This window comes from Oryctolagus cuniculus, chromosome 3 (genome assembly GCF_964237555.1).
Source record: "Oryctolagus cuniculus chromosome 3, mOryCun1.1, whole genome shotgun sequence".
Taxonomy (NCBI): Eukaryota; Metazoa; Chordata; class Mammalia; order Lagomorpha; family Leporidae; genus Oryctolagus; species Oryctolagus cuniculus.
Genome location: NC_091434.1, coordinates 138,796,737 through 138,813,420, shown reverse-complemented (window position 1 = coordinate 138,813,420; position 16,684 = coordinate 138,796,737). Strand labels below are relative to the sequence as shown.

Genomic DNA, 16,684 nt, shown 5'->3' with positions numbered 1-16,684 from the left:
TCTTCTGGGTCTCCCACACAGGTGCAGGGGCCCAAGGACTTGGGCCATCTTCTACTGCTTTCCCAGGCCATAGCACAGAGCTGGATCAGAAGAGGAGCAGCTGGGACTAGAACCAACGTCCATATGGGATGCCGGCGTTTCAGGTCAGGGCTTTAACCTGCTGTGCTACAGCGCTGACCCCAAATAAATAAATAAATCTTAAAAAACAAAAAATTTATTTGAGAGAGAGACAGGTGAGAAAGCTCCTATCTACTGGTTCACTCCCGTAATGCCCACAATGGCTAGAACTGGGCTGGGCTGCAACCAGAAGCTAAGAACGCAGTCCAGGTATTCTACATGGGTGGGAGGAACCCAACCATTACTTGCTGCCTCTCAGGGCCCACTGTGGCAGCAAGCTGGAATCAGGAGTCAGAGCTGGGAATTGAATCCAGGCACTTCATGATGGAATGTGGGTATCTTAGCCAGTGTCTTCTCCACTAGGCCCATCCCCTGCCCATAGTTCCTTTTGAGTTGCACATATAACACTTATGGTTAGTATCTGGTAGAATGGCCTTTGCAACAAACTAAATTTCCACCTAAATTGGCAGATTATTTGGCTTCATTCTATGGTACGGCAGCCTCTCCAAATTAAAATGTCCCATCTTTGCTTTGTTTTAACCCTTCTTGGTGCAAAGCTCTCAGCAACCATTAATGTTGCCTGGAAAACCTGACAGAGAAATATCATTCAGGAGTCATACAGTCTGATATTAAGTTTATGATGGTTAACACATTTAATGTTATGTTATACATATACTACATATACCTTTGTCTGGTAAATGTTTCCAGAATTTTAAAGAATTGTACATCAGTACAGTAAGAAAATTTGTATTTTACATATATGAGTAGTTTTACATTTATAGTTATATGCTTAAAATTGTAGTGTTACCAGTGATTCTAGAAATTGACATCGGCTTTTTAGAACATCCCATTCTTGTTTATAAAATTTGAAGGAATTTTAATATATTTATTTGAAAGGCAGAGAGTGAGAGAGATAGGCAGAGAGAGAGAAACAGATCTTTTACCTGCTGGTTTATCCCCCAAATGCCCATACTAGCCAAAGCTGGGCCAGGTCAAACCAGGAGCCTAGACCTCCATCCAGGTCTCTCATGAGGGTGGCAGGGACCCAAGTACTTGAGCCATCATATCCTGCCTTCCAGGATGTTTATTAGCAGGAATTTGGATCAGCAGTGTGAATCTGGAACTTGAACCAGGTACTTCAAATGGAAAGTGGGGGCTGGCACTGGTGAAGCTGCTGCCTGCAGTGCCGTCATCCCATATGGGTGCTGGTTCAAGTCCCAGCTGTTCCACTTCTGCTCTAGCTCTCTGCTATGGCCTGGGAAAGCAGTAGAAGATGGCCCAATTCCTTGGGCCCCTGCACCTGTGTGGGAGACCAGGCAGAAGCTCTTGGCTCTGGCTTCGGATCGGCACAGCTCTGGCCCTTGGGGCCATTCGGGGAGTGAACCAGTGGATGGAAGACCTCTATCTGTCTCTCTGCCTCTGCCTCTCCACAATTCTGACGTTCAAATAAATAAATAAATATTTTTTAAAAAATGAAACAAGTCACAAGACATTTAAAAAAAAAATGGAATGTGGGCATTCTAGGCAGCAGCTTAAAAGTACTATGCCAAATGCTAACCTCAATAAATTGTTTTAAAAAGCCTCTTATGGTAGCCAACGTAATAGATTAACTAGATTAGGGCTATAGTTACTAATAATCTTTTCTGACATCTGAATTGTTTAAAAGGGAAATATGCCCAGGGAGTCATTTCAGAAATAGGAATCAAATTCATAGTCAACCAGAGCACAATCATTTCTCTCTGTTTAATAATATGTTCTTTCCCTTAGGTCTTTTGTAATAACATCTCTATTTCTAACTGCTGAGATTTTCCTCATTTCCAAATTTCCCTCCAATGGCCTGTTTTTAATTTGGTAGTACTTCCTCTCTTTTAAAAAGTAGTTTCTTCTTGCTAGAGCTAGCGTCTCTTTATTGGCTGTTTCTTGAATACTACAGTGCAGTAATGTCACTCTGAATAAACCATTACTCTGGCTTTTCCTATGCTCTCAGTGTCATTTATGCTTCGGTGTTGTGTGGATAGAGATCTATTTTATTCCATCTTCAAAAGCAATACTTCTATATTCTGTGGTTACTTTTACATTTTATATTCTTTTGTAACATTTGTACATTTCCTAGACATGGTAGTCTTTGTTTTCACATAATACAACTCTTGGTTGGGAATTCTGTTTCTTTGAAGTTGGAAGTCAAGTTCAGCTGGGCAAATCTGGACAAGCTGAAGACTATCACACTTGACCTTACCAGATGCTACCAGTTATTCCCTTGGATTAAGATACTGAAAGCTTCTGCAAAGGCAGACTTACCAGACATGAGTGGGGCCTGAGGGAATGTGACATAGGACGTCTGTTGTATTGGGAAGACTGGTAAAGGAAGAATAGAGGGAAGCGTCTTGAACATGGGCTGCTGCTCTTAGAAGGGTTCTAAACAGAGAGACTTGGGCATCAGCAAAAAAGCCACCTCAGGGTGGTGCTTCCTACTTGGATATACCTTTATATAAAACATGGCTGAGAAGCAATTTTTCTGAAAATCTGAATTTGAAATGATTCTGAACTCTTCTTAAAGTTGACTTTGTTTTGCAGTGATAACATTCAGCAATATCTAATGACCAATAATGTGCCAGAGGCAGCCTCTACTCTGGTGTCTATGGCAGAACTTGACATCAAGCTTAAGGAATCATCCTGTTCTCATCTTCTTGGTTTCATGAGAGCCACCGTTAAATTCTGGCATAAAATTCTCAAGGACAAGCTTACAAGGTGGAGAATTTATCCTTATTTCATCATAATTGCTTTCAGATGGATATTTGACAGTAGCATACTGACATGTGTTTTTTTTTATGTTCCAGTGATTTTGAAGAAGTTTTAGCGCAGCTTAATTGGCCATTCATCGTACCCCCCCAGTCTCAAGCTGTTGGCTTAAATCGACCTGCTAGTGCCCCTGAAACTTACAGCAACCTGGAGACACTCTTCTGTCAACTTCTGAAACTACAAACCTCGTATCTTTGTCAGATTTGGAAACTTGACAACACTTCTAGCTAGAGTATATTTTTTGGCTACTTAGTAAAAGGTTTTGAAAGTGGCCAGGGAGCCACCTGGGAGTCCTAGCTTTGGATTTGATCGGTAAATGCCTATTGAGTGGTACACTGTTGTCTTGTGGAGTACACTGTGCATGTTGCGAGGGCTGTGAGGAAGAGTGCCGAGATATGACTGACTGACACATGTTCAAATCCCATGTAGGTTTCTTGAGACAACAGAACAAATGGGCAGTTGGGAGGAAAACTTAGCAATGCAGTGTTAATTTTATCAAATGTTTACTTAAGTTTATTTCCTTATTGCTATTCTTCATCTTAAATATTTACAAATTAATAACAATTTTTTAGTATTTTACTGGACTCATTTAATTTAGAATACTTAGTAGTATTATAATTAACTTAGTGTCTGGTACATTTGTTGGAAAAATTTGTTGTGTGTGTATGCATAAATGTGTGTGTGTGCATGTAGTGTTCATATGTCTCTGGATCCTTTTCCGTGACTTGACTATGTCAGAGATGAATTACTTACAGAGCCAAAACAACTCCCAGAGAAGTATGCCCTTCCTGCCTCCCCTTCTATCATCCTGCCGATCCAGATCATGCTGACACCCCTTCAGAAGAGGTTCAGATATCACTTCAGAGGCAACCGGCAAACTAATGTCATGAGTAAGGTGAGCTTTGCCAACTCTTGTCCTTGGTTTTTATTAGTAGCAAATAGTAAAGATTTCTATACTTTTGCTGTTTTAAGTTAAAATCTGGCTCTGTTTGCATTTGTTTTTTCTCTGTTCATATTTCTATTCTTTCCTGTTTTGTCACTGCCTTATAGATGTAACTGGAGATTTGTGTGTTGAAATGTTGTAGGAATCAGCCTACTCATTAGAACTTCCTCTGGCCTGTTTCCCAAGTTTGCCTTTGGGTGTGCTGGAGCATTGGCTGTGGCAGTTTTGTCTACAACTGAGTCCACATGCGTTTCACATCCAGATCACTTCTTAGATTTATGCAGATGGCTCCTCCATATTCCATGAGTTCTGCATCTGTGAATTAACCAACTGTGGATTCAAAATGTTTCACTGCTGCTACATGTACAATGTAGCCGCATCTACAACATTTGCATCTGTCATGAAATGTAGACTTCTTTTGTTGTTATTATTCTCTAAGTAATACAACACTTTATATAACATTTGTGTTATATTAGTTATTATAAGTAATAGAAAGATGACTTAAAGTATATAAGATGTGCATAGATTGAACACAAGTACTAGGCCATTTTAAATAAGGAACCTGAGCATCCACAGATTTTGGTATCCCTGAGGGTCTTGGAACCAAACCCTGGCATATACCAAGGGATAAACATATTCATATGACACAAGAGGCAGTCAGGAGGCTGGCACTGTGGCATAGCAGGTAAAGCTGCTGCTTGTAATACCAGCATTCCATATGGGCATCAGTTTGAGTTCTGGCTGCGTCACTTCCAATCCAGCTCTCTGCTAATGTGCCTGGGATGGCAGTAGAAGATGGCCCAAGTGCTTATGCCTCTGCACTGATGCAGGAATCAAGAAGAAGCTCCTGGCTCCTAGCTGTTAGGGCAATTTGGAGAGTGAATGAGCACATGGACGCTCTATCTCTCTGCTCTGTGCCTTTCAAGTAAATAAAATAAATCTTTAAAAAAGAGAAAAAAAGGAAAGTCAAGAGATAGAAAAACATTAGCTTTTGAATAGAGGTGCTGATACTAAAATGATTTATAGCTTTGCAAGCGATTATGTGAATAAATGATGGAATAGTTGTGAGGAAGTTATCACATTTTAATTGAAGCACTATACGGAGTTTATTGGGCATATTATTGAGATTTGTCTTTAATTTGACTTGGAAAACAATTACAGGCATCTGTTTTCAATGAAATTTGATAGAATTTGTTGAAAATTATAATCTTGGGAATTGCTAAGAGGAGGGTACTACCTTATGTATCCTTTGGTTTGCCACAGCTAACATAGTGCGTGGAACAGGGATTCAGTAAGTATTTTCAATTCAGTGTTTTTAAGTACCATGTTATACCAAGCATTGCATGTGTCATATATTAAGGAACTTAGAGGGTTTATAGACTTTTAAAGAAATCAAGGGATAGGCAACTGTTTGCACAGGAAGGAACAGAGTACCAAGGATTTCTAGTTGGATTTTACTTTATGGGTCTCCTTTTTTAGATGGGGTTTGGTAGAGAATAGGAGCACTTAGTAGTTACTGAGACAAAGCAGTAAGCCTAGAGTTGGGTCATGTAGTAATGATTTGAGGTAAGAATATTTTGAGTTATGTTGCCAGCTTTTTCACATGTAATGGCAGTGAAATTGGCGTTCTGCCATTAAGCCACAACTTTGCAGCCCTTAAGATTAGAGGCTGGGACCAGTGCTGTGGTGTAGCAGGTTAAGCCACTGTCTGAAGTGCCGGCATCCCATATGGGTGCCAGTTTGAGTCCCTGCTAATGCACCTGGAAAAGCAGCAGCAGATGGCCCAAGTGCTTGGGACCCTGCACCCATGTAAGAGCCCTGGAGGAAGCTCCTGGCTCCTAGCTTCGGATCAACCCAGCTCCGGCTATTGTGGGCATTTGAGGAGTGAACCAGTGGATGGAAGATCTCCCTCTCTCTGTAACTAAGCCTTTTGAATAAATTTTTTTAAAAAAGATTTTTTCAAATAAAAAAAAAGATTAGAGGCTGCCCTTATTCATTTTTTTATTTCCAGCATCTAACATACAACAGGGATTAACCACTCAAAAAATGCTTTTGAATCCCTGTCTGTCAAAACTTGGAATGCTCGCAGAATCATCTGCAATGACAATTTAAAATGTTGTGTATCCACATTTCCTTTTCTGTACCTAGAAGTATACCTGCTATATTTTGTAATACAGACCAGCATGGTGCTTAAAATTTATTTTGGAATGCTGTTTCAAAAAACAATATAGAGGTCATTGGTTCTTTGTAATACTCATCATTTTATATATTACTGTAAAGTGCTAGGTTTTAAATGTTTATGGCATTGTACATTTATGATTGTTGACTTAAGTTACATTTTTGAAATTTGTTGGGAGTGCATTTGGAAACTTTTGATTGGTAAACTTTGCATGAATTTATGGTCTTAGATATAGAAATCTTTATCTAATTGATATAACATTTTGTGCGTATAATTAAATCAAACAATTTAATCCTAACTTTCTAGTTGAAATAACTAAAGAATACAAACCATTTCACCTCCTTCCCTAGCCTGAATGGTACTTGGCTCAGGTACTTATGTGGATTGGAAACCACACTCAATTCCTGGATGAGAAGATTCAGCCAATATTAGACAAAGCAGGCTGTTCAGTAAATGCAAGGGTAAGAACTCAGTCTTAAGTGTTTCAGTTTTGGAGTTACATGTATAGCTAAATAACACGTTATTTATATACTTCATGTTTATATGTTTCTTTCAGCTTGAATTTTCACGGGGTCTGATGATGCTTGTTCTTGAGAAGTTAGCTGCTGACATTCCTTGTCTACTCTATGATGACAATCTCTTCTGCCATTTGGTGGATGAAGTGCTCTTGTTTGAAAGGGAGCTACACAGTGTTCATGGCTATCCTGGCACCTTTGCTAACTGTATGCATATTCTGTCAGAGGAAACTTGTTTTCAGAGGTGGTTGACTGTGGAGAGAAAATGTAAGTGCTAACGTGGCCATAGGGTAGGAAGAAATGTCTGTTATTGTGCACATAACTTTTGGTGTTTTCCTCCTCCAATTCTGGGTAGGAACTATAGCTAACAAAATTTTGTTTGGCCAGGGTTTCCTTTTTTCTTCTCATGAAACTTCAGTTTTTCCTGGAATTGTACGCTTCATGTTTCTACAGTGGACTAATCAAGCCAGTGAGGTGTATAACTGTGTTGTAGGTTTTCACCACATGGTATTTCTGCTGTTGGTAAGATCTTTCTGGTTGTAGTTTTTATTAGTCCACTTTTTGTTACATTAACTAAAATACCTGAGAGGAACTTCCTGGCAAAGAGAAGGTTTATTTTAGTATACAGTTTGGAAGTTACAGTTGAGGCAGTCCCATAGCCTGGTGTATGATGACAGGTGTGGTGGAGTGATCGCATGGTGAGCCAGGGAACAGAGACAGAACAGCTAAGCAGAACTTGAACTCAAATAATCAACACTCTCGGAGAACCACACTTTGAGAACATCGCATCCCTGTCTAAACACTTCCCACCCCTCAGATGCCACAATTGGATCAAGTCTCCACTCAGCCTGTCAGCTGTTAGCAGTAAGACATCAGTGTTTAAACATCTGCTGAGTTTGGGACAGACAGGTCCTACTTAGCCTGTACCATAGTTTGTCTAGTCAGCATAACACTTTGGAGTTTTGGGGTTAGGAGGAGTAAAATATCTGTTTAAAACACAGCATGATAAATATACTCCAATTAATGTGAGATTGTTTGTAGAAAGTTATCATTGATTAAGACATTGTGAGCTGAAAAATTAGGAATTCCTGCAACTACCTATTTAGCATAATCTTTTTTTCTTCATGTCAGTTGCTCTTCAAAAAATGGACTCAATGCTTTCATCCGAAGCTGCCTGGGTATCCCAATATAAGGATATCACTGATGTGGATGAAATGAAAGTTCCAGACTGTGCAGAAACTTTTATGACTCTACTCCTGGTTATAACTGGTAAGTATACATTTTTATTTTTAAAAAATTTTGATAGGTGGAGGGACAGAGAAAGTGTTCTCATGTGATGATTACTTCCCAAATGCCCTCAATGGCTGGGATTAGGCCAAGCACAAAGCTAAGAGCCGGGAACTAAATCCAGGTCTCTAGAATTGTAGCAGGAATCCACTTGAGCCATTGTTGTTGCCTCCCAGGAGCTACTTTTTTTTTTTTTTTTTTTAAAGATTTATTTATTTATTTGAAAGGCAAAGGCAAGAGAGAGAGAAAAGTCCTCTGGTTCATTCCCCACATGGCTGCAATGGCCAGAGCTAGGCTGGTCTGAAGCCAGGAGCTTCTGGGTCTCCCATATGGGTGCAGGGGCCCAAGCACTTGGGCTATCATCCACTGCTTTCCCAGGCACATTAGTAGGGAGCTGGATCAGAAGTGGAACAGCCAGGAATCAAACCGGCACCCAAATGAGATGACAGCACCGCAGGCAGTGGCTTTACTCACTACGCCACAGCGCCAAGCTTATATAATTTTTTAAAAATTCATTTATTTGAAAGACAAAATGACAGAGAGGAGGGAGGGAGAGAGAAAGATCTTCCATCCAGTGGTTCACTTCCCAAATGGACACAGCAGCTAGGTCTGGCCAGGCTGAAATGAGGAGCCTGGAACTCCACCTGGGTCTGGTACTTGGGCCATTTTCAGCTGCTTCCCCAGGTGTGATAACAGGGAACTGGATCAGAAGCAGAACAGCTGGGATTCATACTGGCATCCCTATATGGGATGTTGCCATCACAAGCAGTGGTTTAACCTGCTGCACCAGAGTGCCAACCCTCTTTTAAATTGTTTCTTAAATATTCTATATAATTTTTCATGTATCTTTAAAAAAATGAGGTTTAGGGGCTGGCGCTGTGGCATAGCGAGTAAAACAGCTGCCTGCAATGCCAGCATCCCATATGGGCGCCGGTTTGAGTCCTGGCTGCTCCACTTAAAATCCCGCTCTCTGCTGTGGCCTGGGAAAGCAGTTGAAGATGGCCCAAGCCCTTGGGCCCCTGCACCCACGTGGGAGACTCGTAAAAAGCTCCTGGCTCCTGGATTCAGATCAGCACAGGTCTGGCTGTTGGGGCCATTTGGGGAGTGAACCAGCGGATGGAAGACCTCTCTCTCTCTCTCTCTCTCTCTCTCTGCCTCTCCTCTTTATGTAACTCTTTCAAATGAATAAATAAATCTTTAAAGAAAAATCAGTCAAAAATATTTAAAAAATTAAAAAATGAGGTTTAACTTATATAAGGTGAAATGCACAGAAATTAAGTATACTCTTCAATGAGTTTTAACAAATATATGTACTTGTGAAACCCATATTCTTAGAGAGTCAGAATTGGGAAAATGGGCCCATACTTGAATGACTTTTTTTTTTTTGGTTAGGCATTAACGCAGGTCAATAGGAAAAATCTGTAACTGTGCCTTGGATCAAAAGTCTTCATAAGTCATAACTTTCTCCACAGACAGGTATAAAAATCTTCCCATGGCTTCCCGTAAGCTGGAGTTCTTGGAGTTACAGAAGGACTTAGTAGATGATTTTAGGATACGGTTAACACAAGTGATGAAAGAAGAGACTAGAGCTTCCCTTGGCTTTCGATACTGTGCGATTCTTAATGCCGTGAACTACATCTCAACTGTACTAGCAGACTGGGCTGACAATGTTGTGAGTTAATGTGCTTTATTAAGTAATACATTAGTAATTTGAACTGTTTTCCCTTTCAAATGTTGAATCTCTTGAAAGCAAAATATGTTACAATCACAATGATGCCAAACTTAAAAAGTATGATTGAAGTACATTATTTTGCTTAATCAACCTCAAATAGTTAAACAATCCTAAAATTTTAGAGTACTTAAGCACTGTAAAAAAGCAGAAGCCGTTCATGAAAAACTTTATACAATGAACCTTTTGCCTCTGTGGACTTCACATGTGGGAAATATTCATGCATGGCAATCACTGACAAGGCTAAGATTAAATCATGATGTCAAAGTCAATAAAATTCAAAACTTTAAGGAAAATAGAATAATACTTCATACCTCTCGGATGTGTTCATAATATAACAAATTATGAAGAATCATAAATATATTAATTTATGTATCTTATATTCAAATATATACAAATATAAATAGAATAGGAAAATGAACCCATTTGGCTATTACCTAGCTTCTTCTTTTTTTTTTTTTTTTGACAGGCAGAGTGGACAGTGAGAGAGACAGACAGAGAGAAAGGTCTTCCTTTTGCCGTTGGTTCACCCTCCAATGGCCGCCGCGGCCGGCGCGCTGCAGCCAGCGCACCGTGCTGATCCGATGGCAGGAGCCAGGAGCCAGGTGCTTTTCCTGGTCTCCCATGGGGTGCAGGGCCCAAGCACCTGGGCCATCCTCCACTGCACTCCCTGGCCACAGCAGAGGGCTGGCCTGGAAGAGGGGCAACCGGGACAGAATCCGGCGCCCCGACCGGGACTAGAACCTGGTGTGCCGGTGCCGCTAGGCGGAGGATTAGCCTAGTGAGCCGCGGCGCCGGCCCTATTACCTAGCTTCTTACAAAAATTTTGTATTTTTTTTTTAACATTATTTATTTACTTGAAAGGCAGAGTTACAGGAACGAGGTAAGAGAGAGAGAGAGAAAGAAAGATCTGTACCTGCTGGTGTGCTCTTCAAATGGCCACAACAGCCCAGGCTGAGGCTAGGAGCCAGGAACTGCATCCAGGTCTCCCACATGGGCGGCAGGGGCTCAAGCACTTAGGTCATCTTCCACTGCTTTTCCAGGCACGTTAGCAGGGAGATGGGTCAGAAGTGGAACAGCCGAGACTTAAATCAACACCCATATGGTCCCAGGTGGCAGCTTAACCCACTGCACCAAAATGTCAGCCCCCAAGTTCGTTTCTTTGCATCTCTCTGCCACCACCTAAACTTGATTACTTTGAAGCAGATCTGAGACATGATATTCCATAGTAACATTTTAGTTTTATCTCTAACAGATAACTCCTTTGTAAAAAATCATAAGCACAGTACTATGATAACATCCACAAAATGCCTCCAGGACCGTCCTCTTGGACAGGTCGTACTCAGGTTTGGGATCACTGATCTAAGTTCCACTGTGAAGATACAAATAGCTTGATGGGGTGGGTGTTTGGCGCAGTGGTTAAAATGCTACTTGGGATGCCCACAGCCCATTATCAGACTGTTTGGGTTTGAATTCCAGCTCTGCTTCTGATTCCAGCTGCCTGCTAATGTACACCACTCTAGAAGGCAGCCGGTGATGGCTCAAGTAAGTACTTGGGTTCTTGTCACCCATGTGGGAGACCAAGAATGAATTAGTAACTCCTTTTAAATTTTTTTTCAAGATTTACTAATGTATTTTGAAAGAGTTACAGCAAGAGAGGGAGTGACAGAGGAAGACAGGGATGTTCCATCTGGTGGCTTGTTTCCCATATAGCTGCAATGGCCAGCACTGGGCCAGGGGCCAGAAGCTTCATCTGGGCCTCCCACATGGGTGACCATCTTCCACTGCTCTTCCCAGGTCATTAGCAGGGAGCTTGACTGGAAGTGGAGTGGCTAGGAGACAAACTGGCACCCATATGGGATGCTGGCATTATAGGCAGTGATTTTACCCTCTATACCACAACACCAGCCCCAGTAACTCCTTTTTTAAAAAAATAAAACCACAGGGGCTGGCACTGTGGTGTAGTGAGCTAAGCTTCTACCTGTGGTGTTGGCATCTCATATGGGTGCCAGTTCATCTTCAGGATGTTCCTCTTCCAATCTAGCTCTCTGCTATGGCCTGGGAAAGCAGCAGAAGATGGCTCACGTGCTTGGGACCCTGCACCTGTGTGGGAGACCTTGAAGAAGCTCCTGACTCCTGGCTTCGGATTGGCCCAGCTCCGGCCTTTGCAGCCATTTGGGCAGTGAACCAGAGGATGGAAGACCTTTCTCTCTGTCTCTCCCTCTTTCTGTCTGTCTGTAACTCTACCTCTCAAGTAAATAAATAAATAAATCTTTAAAAAATAAATAAATATAACCACAGTACCATGACAACAGACTCTTGGCTTTGGCCTGGCCCAGCTCCTGCCATTGTGAACATTTAGGCAGTGAACCAACAGAGGAGAGATTCTGTCGGTCTCTGTCTCTCTATCCTTCTCTCTCATCCTTTCAAATAGAAAAAAGAAAAAATCAGCTTGGGTTATATCACTCCAATCCATAAAGTAGATTTGATGACAGAAAGCATTAATAGAACAATGATGACCACAGAATGGTAAAATATACATTAAACAGTGAAAAATCTGACAGTGTTGAATAAATGGGATAATGCAAATGAGTCTACATTATAAATATAAAATGTTATAGAATTCTGTCACAAAATGAAAATAGTAAAGTAAAACAGCAGAAGAGATTTTAATTTAACCAAAGACTTAAAATAGAACCATTCTTGGGGCCGGCACTGTGGCGCAGCAGGTTAATGCCCTGGCCTGAAGCGGCGGCATCCCATATGGGCGCTGGTTCTAGTCCCAGATGCTCCTCTCCTCTTCTGATCCAGCTCTCTGCTATGGCCTGGGAAAGCAGTAGAAGATGGCCCCAGTCCTTGGCCCCTGCACCCATGTGGGAGTCCTGGAGGAAGCTCCTGGCTCCTGGCTATGGATCTGGCAGCTCATTGCAGCCAATTGGGGAGTGAACCAGCAGATGGAAGATTTCTCTCTCTCTGCCTCTCCTCTCTCTGTGTAACTCTGACTTTATCAAATAAATACATAAATCTTTAAAATATATATATATATAATCACTCTTAAAACATGATAAAGTCAATATTTAAAAATTATAGCTGAGGACTGATCATAAAATTGCAGTATACTAAGCAAAAAGAGTTTCCAAGTGTGGCCATGTGAGCCAAACATTAAGCAATTATTAAAATTTTTGCACAGTATCAAAAATTTTAAAAAGATTATTTAGGTAGAAAGTAGAGTGACAGAGAGAAGACAGATATTTTATCCTCTGGTTCACTCCCCAAATGCCCACAACAGCCAGTGCAAGGTCAAGCTGAAGCTGGAAGCCTGGAGCTCTGTTTGATTTGCTTGGGATGCCTGCATCCATATCAAAGTGCCTTTTGGAGTCCCAGCTCCACTTCCAATCCAGCTTCCTGGTAATGCAGCTGGGAAGGCAGCAGATGGCGGCCCAAATCTTTGGGTCCCTGACACCATGTGCAAGACTCAAATAGCTGGTTTGGGTGGGTGTCCCAAATGGTGACTTAATTACTACACTACATTGCCTGCCCCTAATTTTTATTCATTTGAAATGAGAGAGAGATCAACACACACACACAGAAATGGATATCTTCATCTCCGGATTTACTTCCCAAAAACCTACAATAACTGGGGGTGGTCCAAGCCAAAGCTAGGAGCTCAGAACTCAATTTGGCTCTCTCACTCGGGTGGTAGGGACCTAAGTACTTGAGCCATTACCTACAACCCTTGAATGTGTACATTAGCAGGAAGCTGGAATCAGAAGTGGGTCTGGACAAATAAATAAATCTTTTTTAAAAATAAAAAAAAAAAAGTAGGTCTGGGACTCGCACCCAGGCACTCCTTTATATAATGCTGGAATCTTGCCTCAAGAACATATTTAAATTATAGTTGAAGACAAAAATTTGTAGTATAGTGCTAACACATTATATGCATATAATTTTTTTTTTGACAGAGTTAGACAGTGAGAGAGAGAGAGAGAGAGACAGAGAGAAAGGTCTTCCTTCCGTTGGTTCACCCCCCAAATGGCTGCTATGGCCGGCGCGCTGCGCTGATCTGAAACCAGGAGCCAGGTACTTCTTCCTGGTCTCCCATGGGGTGCAGGGGCCCAAGCACCTGGGCCATCCTCCCCTGCACTCCCAGGCCACAGCAGAGAGCTGGACTGGAAGAGGAGCAACCGGGACTAGAACTGGTGCCCATATGGGATGCCGGTGCCACAGGCAGAGGATTAACCAAGTGAGCCATGACACCGGCCCCTATTTAAAGCTTTTTTAAGAATGCTGAAATCCATGTGTATAATGTCCTGCTGAGCAAGGAAAATAAAATATCTCATAGAAGGAATATAGTATGCAGTGTAATGATGAATGCATTTATCTCTATGAAGTCTACTAATCAGCATACATTCATTTTGTATTTTTCTGTGTGGTGTTTCTAATTTTAGTTAAGTATTTTATTCTTACAGCCCCCATAGTGCTCCATTTTCTGCTAGGCTTTTTCAATGGCATCAAACGAAAATTATCATTCTTGATTCTTGTGCCAGATGATCTAATAAGAGACTCATTCAGGGCCAGGTTTTTAGCTTCAGTGAAATTATTTATGGAGCGTCATTAACTACTTTACTTGGTGCTGCAGTCTCTTAACAAAGATGAATTAGCATCATCCTTATCCTTAGAAAACTTATCATCTGATGCTGAATTAACTTAGTCTTTCTGTCAACAGAGAAATAACCAGATTTCAGAGTTGACTTTTCAAGTGGTGAATGAATTCTGTGGCCTAGCATTAATTATAGTACAATTTCTGTCCTAATGTCAAAAGTCCTTTCATCATGGTCCTTCAGCCTGTGAATGCTTTAATTAGAAATCCTTAAAGCTCTTGAGTATCATGTAGTTAGGAAAAGACGGAAGGAAAGGACACAAATCTGCTTCTGCACATTTCAGATTCTCCACTGTTAACTGCTGTCCATTGCCATATTGTACCAAGCCCATAATTCAGAATGAGGAGTTTTTTAGCTGTAGGTAACAGATTGGCCTAAGTTGGAGAGCGGGGGTGGTTGAGGGGTTTGATTACATCACTTTCTGGATTCAGCATTCGATTGACTGCTCTAAAGTTGATTATTTCGGGTGTCAGTCTCAGGCTGGTTCTGGGTGTGGCCATAACGGGCTTCAGGCTTATATGGTCTATCCACAGTCTCGAAAGGCAGTGCTTCTTCCTCTCAGTGGTCATTTCAGCAGGAAAGGTGGTCTCTCACACGTCTGTCCCTGCACAATCAATAGTGTGGCCAAGGTATAGCATTACCAAGTTAGGTGTGCATCCTTGGCCCCAAGGGTAGGGTCACACCACCTGAATCAGATTGTCTCAGAGTAGGGAACAGGTGGTTCCCCAAAGGAAAGTTAGTAGTACTGTTCCAAAGAATGGGGAGAAACATGTTAGTTAAAAGCGGCCTGAAGGGGACTGGTGTGGAGCGGTTAAGCTGCTGCTTGTGATGCTGGCATCCATACTGGAGTGCCAGTTTCAGTCCCAGCTTTTTTTTTTTTTAAATTTTTTTATTTTTATTTATTTATTTATTTATTTATTTTGACAGGCAGAGTGGACAGTGAGAGAGAGAGAGACAGAGAGAAAGGTCTTCCTTTGCCGTTGGTTCACCCTCCAATGGCCGCTGTGGCCGGTGCGCTGCAGCCGGTGCACCGCGCTGATTTGAAGGCAGGAGCCAGGTGCTTCTCCTGGTCTCCCATGGGGTGCAGGGCCCACGCACTTGGGCCATCCTCCACTGACTCCCTGGCCATAGTAGAGAGCTGGCCTGGAAGAGGGGCAACTGGGACAGAATCCAGCGCCCTGACCGGGACTAGAACCCGGTGTGCCGGCGCTGCAAGGCGGAGGATTAGCCTGTTGAGCCACAGCGCCGGCCCCAGCTTTTCTTCAGTGCACCTGGGAAGGCAGTGGAAGATGGCCCAAGTATTTCAGCCCCTGCTACCCATGTGGGAGACCAGAATAGAGTTCCTGGCTCTTGGCTTCAGCCTGTCCCAGACTTGGTTCCTGGGTTCATTTGCAGGGATGAACCAGTGGATAGAAGATCATCTCTCTCATTCTCTTTCTCGTCCTTTCAAATAAATACATACTTTTTTTTCTTTTTTTTTTTTTTTTTTTATTTTGACAGGCAGAGTGGACAGTGAGAGAGAGAGAGACAGAGAGAAAGGTCTTCCTTTGCTGTTGGTTCACCCCCAAATGGCTGCTGCGGCCGGTGTGCTGCGACCAGCGCACCACGCTGATCTGAAGCCGGAAGCCAGGTGCTTCTGGTCTCCCATGCAGGTGCAGGGTCCAAGCACTTTGGCCATCCTCCACTGCACTCCCGGGCCACAGCAGAGAGCTGGACTGGAAGAGGAGCGACCGGGACAGAATCCGGCGCCCCAACCGGGACTAGAACCCGCTGTGCCGGTGCTGCAGGTGGAGGATTAGCCTATTGAGCCACGGCGCCAGCCTACATACTTTTTTTAAAGCAGTTTGATGCCCATGACATATCACCATGCAAAAAGATTAGGAAGAGAGAGACAGACACACAGATATGGTCTAGATTGATATTGGGTAGTCTAAATTTTAGTAGTAAATGTATTAAAAAATTGACTACCAGGCTTAATTTATGTTCTTATTTGAAAGGCAGAGAAACAGAGATATTCCGTCTTCTGTTTCACTCCCCAGATATTCACAACAGCAAGCACTAGGCCAGGCTGAAGCTAGGAGGCAGGAACCCAAACACTTGAGCCATTACTTGCTGCTTCCCAGGCTGTGTATTAGCAGGAAGCTGGAATTAGAAGTGGAGCTGGGACTGAAACCTAGGCACTCAGATATAGGATACGTCTTAACTGTTGCACCAAATCCTTGTTGCTAGGGTTTGCCTGTTTTGTCCATTATCTGTGAAGTCGTTGAGAAAACTCTAAATGGCTTTTAGATGTTATTCCTTAATGAATTTCATTCCAAGGACTTTAAAAAGCAACTAAAAATTCCTAAGAGTAACCAAGTGTTTAATGCCCTGAACATGCCTAATGTGATCTATTTATTGCTGAATTCTATCCAGTTTTGATAAAACAAAAACAAAAACAAAAACACCTTGACA

General features: G+C 42.1%; 1 protein-coding gene across 2 annotated transcripts in view; it reads left to right on the top strand.

Annotated features, from left to right (window-relative positions):
• Positions 1-16,684, top strand: part of RINT1 (RAD50 interactor 1) — a 30,720-nt gene that overhangs the window by 6,442 nt on the left and 7,594 nt on the right. The window contains exons 5-12 of one of the 2 annotated variants that reach the window (XM_051848853.2): positions 2,692-2,865; positions 2,955-3,104; positions 3,655-3,811; positions 6,389-6,499; positions 6,595-6,820; positions 7,685-7,822; positions 9,313-9,512; positions 11,614-11,878. In XM_051848853.2, the coding sequence (XP_051704813.1) occupies positions 2,692-2,865; positions 2,955-3,104; positions 3,655-3,811; positions 6,389-6,499; positions 6,595-6,820; positions 7,685-7,822; positions 9,313-9,512; positions 11,614-11,835 (1,378 nt within the window). In that variant the 3' untranslated portion in view covers positions 11,836-11,878. Of the gene's footprint in view, positions 1-2,691; positions 2,866-2,954; positions 3,105-3,654; positions 3,812-6,388; positions 6,500-6,594; positions 6,821-7,684; positions 7,823-9,312; positions 9,513-11,613; positions 11,879-16,684 lie in introns of those variants that run through there. The other variant, XM_008258337.4, reaches the window with a different exon arrangement.